Consider the following 6812-nt stretch of genomic DNA (forward strand, 5'->3'; position numbering starts at 1 on the left):
TAACTTAAAAAGGGGTTATGACTTAATTGAACACCACTAAAATTTTGATGGAGCCAAAAATACTTAGGAAATATGTTAACCCATTTGCATCATAAGCGAGTATATGTGAGATTGGTGAGTATTGGAGAAGGGAAAAGAGTATTGAAACGCTGTACTTCAAATCAATGATGTCCCAAAATAGGTTCATGGTAATTTTAAGAAAATTACACTTTGCTAGTAATGAACGTTTGCAGTGTGATGATCCCTTATGTAAAATTAGACAGATAATGGACATGATCAAGGAAAGCTTTAAAAAAGTATTGACGCCAAGCCAATATGTTTCCTTGGATGAGCCCTTGATGAAATGTAGAAGCAAAATATATACATAAGGGTTTATGAAGGAAAGGATAAGTGTAAAAAGGGTCTAACTACTATACTAGAAAAAAATGTTTTAAATAAGATAAAGAAAGAAACTTGTTAGAAAAGGGCCATTGTTTATGTATTAAAAACTGGTATAGTTAACTTTATTTATATAATAAACTGTATAAATTTTAAAAAAATGTTTGTGGCATGTTGAGAACCAATAGAAAACATATGTCTAAAGCTTTAGAAAGGAGAAGATTAAAACGAGGTGAAGCAACTATACTACAATGTAAAAATAATGTGCTTCACATTTCTCAAGCAAATACACCATAAAAAAATGAACATTTATACCATGTTCATCATGATCACAAAGATTTACCAGTCAAAATTTTTCAATCCTTATTGAAACAACTTCATCAAAGAAAGCTCGCAGATGCTATGTAGTTTATTAGAAAAAAAAAGAAAAGATACATTTTATTACTGTGATAATTTCCATGAGGCATTATGCCTTGACCATTTCAAATAACGTCATGTTGTGCATACAATTAGGTTTCAATCCTCTTGTTGTTAATCTATAATGAAGTGAAAAATTTTTATTCATGAAATATTGCTTTTATTTTTCATATTATGAAACATTTTCATTTAAATACAATAAAAATTATTTTGGTGATAAAACAAATTTTTCAATTTTCTGTATAATAAAAATGGGTTAAACCGAAAGGAATGTGCTTGGATCTACATTCATTAAATTTATATTAAAAAGTTTGAGATCTATTCCGGTTTATAAAAAGCCACTTGACTTATAAAAGTAATCTTTTATAAAATTGTTACTTCGGCTGTAAGTTACCCATTAAATAATAATGCCTTAAAACTACTGTCACTGAAAATAAAATATTTGGCTCCAAGAATGAAAAGATGACTAACACAATGTGGGATTGCATAACTTGCATTAGCTAAACATAATTGGGGTTTTTATATTCCAGTAATTGTAAAAGGAACTCACTCAAGTTATTGGAAATGAAGGAAGGTATTTAACAACTTACCTCATGTAAAACACTTCTAGTGGCTTCATTCATTTTATCAAGTTCATCAATACAACAGATACCATTGTCAGCCATTGCTAATGCTCCTCTGATTAAAACAAATTTAAATAAGAATATTGTAAAAATAAAAATGTATAATTAACATTAACATGATATATACAAAATAAAAATTATATATATAAGAAAAATTACATTTGAAGGACAAGTTGTCTAGTCACAGGATCTTTTACTACATAAGCAGTAAGTCCAACAGCTGAAGATCCTTTTCCAGTTATGTACTGTGACCTTGGTATTAGGTCATATACAAGTGACAGGAGTTGTGACTTGGTGGTTCCAGGATCACCACATAATAAAATGTGGATTTCTGATCTGAAATTAAAGAATAAATATAATTAGAAATGTTAGACAAAAATATCCTGAAATATATATAAATAAGTTACAAGCTGTCAGCTTATTGAGTACCTGATCAGCTGTTCAATGAATATATATAGGGGGATGGATCCCGTAAATAAATAGTCTTGATTTGATGTTTAGAGTGTGTTAATCTATCTACTTTTTTCCTTTTTTTATAAATCTCTTCCCGGAGTAACGTGGCTGGTGCCTAAACCCGGCAATGAGTGCGTAGGTTGAAATTCATAAAAAAAATATTTGTTTTCTTTTGCCCTTATTTGCTTTTCATCAAGTTTATCAAATAACCATTTAAGATGCCCCAACACAGAATATTATGGGATCCAGTCCTAACACTGACAAGCAACCCAGTGACGGAAGCTCCATAGGTTGCGGAACTTACACCACTACCGACAACGATATTGGCAGCAACGCATGCTTATTTGCTAAAATGGATAAAAATTCGTACATCTACTTTCCAGGACCTGAAGCAAGCAATTTCGGATTTAGAAAGGTTCACTGGAGAGACGGGCTAAAGAACTGAACTACTTTATCAAGGGAGACGACCAACTTATAGCTCGAATAGAAGCAAAGGTAGAGGAAGACTCACTGAACAAAGGAAATGCAGTTTGGTTGAAAGCTGCCTTGGTATGTAGGATTAAGAGGAGTATCCTGAACCAAATACTAACAGACAAAGAAACTAACTGGCCTTAATTAAAGAAAACGATAGTGCTGGGGGATAGCAAGAAGAAATACTGGGTTGTAATTGACTACAAGAAATGAGAATACGGTAGATAAAAAATATCCAATACCCCAATTGGAGGACATCCTGGATAGGTTAGGTGGTGCAAAAATATTTAGCACACTGGATTTAAAAGCAGTGCACTACCAGATAACAATGCACCTGAAAGATTAGCACAAGACAACATTCACATTGAGCGAGGACATTACAAATTTACACAAATGCCGTTCGGATTAAAAAATGCTCCCATCACATTTCAGCGCCTTATGGATGACCAGTTAGTATTCAGTAAATCGGAGGCCAGCGTGTTTCTAGGAATAAGGCAATTTGGATTAAAATTATCCAGAGAAAAATCACTACTAGGTCAAAAGCAGATTAATATTTTAGGACATACAATCTCAAAGTAGGGAGTCAAACCAGATGCTCAGAAAGTGGAAGCAATACAAAGGATGACGGTACCGCAAGATGTGAAAGGAGTCTGAAGACTATTAGGTATCTTGAATTATGACCCATGGTTTATGCGGGGATGGAGGAGTACCTCTTAATAACAAATTAAAGAAGGGGAGGAAAATCATTGTGACACTAGTTATAGAGGACAATATTAGGCATTGCTTGGAGCAGCTGCAGTCAGAAAATTGTAGGAGTCCTTAGCATGGGTTTTAAGGAGGAAATAGTTGTTGAATAAGAACAATCTGGATATTATATACAGACCAGGGAAGGAGAACAAAGTCACCAACTGATTGTTGCAGGCTATATTGGTGAACGCGATAAAAACACAAGGGAACCATTGGGGAGTATGCTGCAGTTTCTGTGAGAATGGACTCCTGGAGAGGAGGGAGAAGATGATATGGCGGAAGATACAAACCACGAAGAATCATTGGCGAGGGAGAGCCTGATGGATGAAAGACAAAAAGAGATGGTGAAATTGAAGAGAATGTCAATGACAAGCAGAGACAAATTATATGGAAAGCCAGGACTAAAGTGTAAGATTATAACCATCTGGTCAAAACAGAGGGCTAGTAATCTTAGTAAGCTTTCTTCAAGAATAAGTAAATTCATTTTTGTCTAGTTTTTAATTTAGAATTTTGTTTGAATAGTGCATGCAGTAGATTTAGTTACAGAAATAGTGACTAGTCATTTTTTCTTAGTATGTAGACCTTATGTCATTCTCTAATGTTAGAATGTTAGATCTAAGTGTTGTAGTCAGACTGTATGTGGGATGGTTGAGTAATTGAAGTATATTGGATGGCAAGTTTCGGTCCTCAGTGTAAAAGCAATGTTTTAGAACTTTTCATTGTTCAGTTGAATCGTCCATTGATGGCACCAATCGTGAAATTTTGTCGTGTATGAATGTCATGTATAAAAGTGCTACAATTATAGATCCCTGAGACATACCAGCTAGGATTGGTCTGCTGTAAAATCTTATCGTAAAATGGAGAAAAATATGAGTTTAAGAAATGAATGAAATGTCAAGTAGTATGTGTATTGAAGCAGTCTTAAGGTTAAAGAAAGTCCCTGGTGCCCAACCTTATCAAATGCTTAGGTGAAATACAATAATCTTATAGTATTTTCTGTAATTTTTCAAAAATTGTAGAAGATTAGGAGTAAAGATATTGGTCTGTATGAAGGGTTACTTATGTATTTTTTTAAATCATGGTTATATGAAAATACTTCCACTATAGTAGCAATTTTGTAGTCTGAAGTATTGATTAGAGATTATCTTAAGGAACACTAGAGCCTTTTTGAGCATTTGCTGGAGTGCCTCAGCATTTATTAAGCCATGTCATGAAAGTGTCAGTTGTGGCATATCTAACGTATGATTAACTAGGGTTCCATGTTCTGTATTTGTGAAGTGAGTATATGGTGTAAAGACAGAAGAAATATGGTCAGCAAACAGCTCCCATTTTTCCTTATACGGCACAGCCCGATATTCATCCTCTTTTTTAAGAGATGCTGAAATCTCATGATACTTCAAAGAGTTTCTATGTGTGCTTCCGTAAACTTCATTTGTCTGTTATCAAGAGGTATTTAATATATCCTAGTTTGCCTGGTTAAATTTAGCAATCAGTTGTTTCAGTTCATAATTAAGTTTGTTAAATATCTGTCTATCTGATGGTTCTCTATTAGTCTGCTATATCCTAAGTACTCTTCTGTCAGTTGTGATTAGATCCCTAATATACAGCAGATAGCTAGATAAATTATAATTTTTTTGCATTTTGGTTACACTACAATACTAGCTTCTTGTTGTAAGGCCATTTTGATAGGAAATTAATTACACGTTTCGGCTTGAAAAATGTCAATAAGTGAAAAAAATGATTCCATGGTCCTGTTAAAACTTGCTTGAACTTCTCATACATATGATAACCTTGATTTCAAACAGTTATCAAACTTTAGGCAAAGAAATAAGCAACTTACTTTTTTTTACCATGAACTTCTTCTCCCAAAATACTGCCACTTTTGTGAATTTTGATTTTTTTCTTCACTTACATTAGAAATACAATAGTTTAAATTATGAAAAAATTCAAAAATTTCAAATTTCAAGTAAAAAAGAACAAGCATGCATTTATTAGTAAGAATATTTACTCTAGTTGACTACAGCTCTGTGGCCATTGGAAAGAAGTTGTCCCAAGGTTTGATAACTGGAACTGCAAGGTTTCCTTTAAACGGCGGTTCCAAAGCAGGGCTGAAAAAAAGAGTAAGGAGATCCCCTAGAACTTCTTGTACCTTTTGCAAAAAAACCCAGGGGAATGGATGACAAGTCTAAGAGGCAAGGCAATTAGTGGGTTCGATGTTGCAATTGTGCCAAGCAACTATTCACAAACCCAAATGGCAGGGGCACAGTGCAGTGCACTAAAGGAGAAGATTATTGTTCTCCTTGTTATAGATGAGTCGAGATTTCCACCCATTGTTTGACAGTCCCAGCTATAGGATGGGTGGCTGCATCCTGACCTGTATCCACTAATGAGCTAGAGACTCATTGACTACTATAATCCCTGATGTTGACATTGGAGAGGGTATTATCCTTCACACTAGAGATGCTAAGGAACTCCTTAAAGTTGTAAGGGTGGCTGTTGGATTTGTATAATCCATTTTTTTCGGTTATTTTTTGTTTTCTATGAAGTCGGGGTCAGGGTTCTCATTTTTCGATGCCCCCTTAACCGCGTACACAGAAAGACCAAAAAGACTGCGATGCTGCCTGAAATTATCTATGCAACATGCAAGCTAGGACCTAACTTGCCCCTACTACCAAGGTATATTCAAGAAGACATGCTGGCCAGCCTCTGATCAAGAGAGGCGTTTTTATGGATACTAAGTCAATTCCACAGTTTTCACTATTTAGCCTATTATCAACCTGGACGAGGGAAGCGGCTGTAAGACGCTGAAGTAACTGCGGCAGCAAGACTTTAAACTACCATCACAGATAAGCTACCACAATAAATTCATATGAGATACCCTAAGATCTATTCTTATATTGTATTATTAAATAATTATCATTTTACTAACTGCACTAACACAATTTGTCACTCAAGAGATCAACAATGGATTTAAAGAAAATATATGTATATGTTTACTGATAAGCAGCCAAATGTTTCTTAATTTTAGCCCGAGGTGTCCACACAAATTTAGAATAATATTTCAGCATACATTCAGGGTTCCTGCAGTAAGGCACAAGCAGGCTCTAATGTAAACAATGGCTGCCTTCTTTCCTGGCAGGTGACTGTCAGATGAGACCCTCCTTAAGAGGCTCCAGGTTCAGAATAGGGAGATGATGGAGATCTACAACTGGAGAGTTCACCATACTAAAGACATGAAGAAAGAATTCTATTCAGTTCTTAGAATCCCAGTATCCTGTCTTGAGAGTTTGAGGGCACAAGGAATGCAAATTGGATATGGCCTAAGTGTGACCCTCAGACATATACAGAGGAACCTTCCTATCGAGGTGATATCCGAGGAGGCACCAATCCAGACTGAGGCCTCTACAAGTGGAGTAGGGACCTATACCTCCAGTTGACACTGGACCCAGAAGCAAATCCCTACAGGGTTATGGCCCAAGGCTCGGACATCAATCATCAGGATTAATCAAGAGCATGAAGCTCCTGCAGATCAATCTACACCAATGCATTGCTGCATGTGGTGTGCTCCAACAGTATACCAGAGAGAGGATATTGATATTATTCTAATGAAAGAACCTTTCCTTTTAAAAGCAGGCTCAAAGAGACAACATAAATGGCAAAATATTATAATTAAAAGATCCTATTGAAGGGCAGAATATGGGTCAGATCAAAAACGAGTAATCA

The 6812-nt window shown here is 35.3% G+C and overlaps 1 protein-coding gene across 1 annotated transcript in view; it reads right to left on the minus strand.

Moving 5' to 3' along the window:
• Positions 1–1381: 1381 nt before the first annotated feature.
• Positions 1382–6812, minus strand: part of LOC106688202 (DNA replication licensing factor MCM4) — a gene marked incomplete at its 3' end in the record, with an annotated part of 50656 nt that continues 45225 nt past the window's right edge. The window contains 2 exon segments of the mRNA XM_014432558.3: positions 1382–1473; positions 1578–1754. Of these exon segments, the coding sequence (XP_014288044.3) occupies positions 1382–1473; positions 1578–1754 (269 nt within the window).

Source organism: Halyomorpha halys, unplaced genomic scaffold (assembly GCF_000696795.3).
Source record: "Halyomorpha halys isolate HHAL.00 unplaced genomic scaffold, Hhal_1.1 Scaffold1077.1, whole genome shotgun sequence".
NCBI lineage: Eukaryota > Metazoa > Arthropoda > Insecta > Hemiptera > Pentatomidae > Halyomorpha > Halyomorpha halys.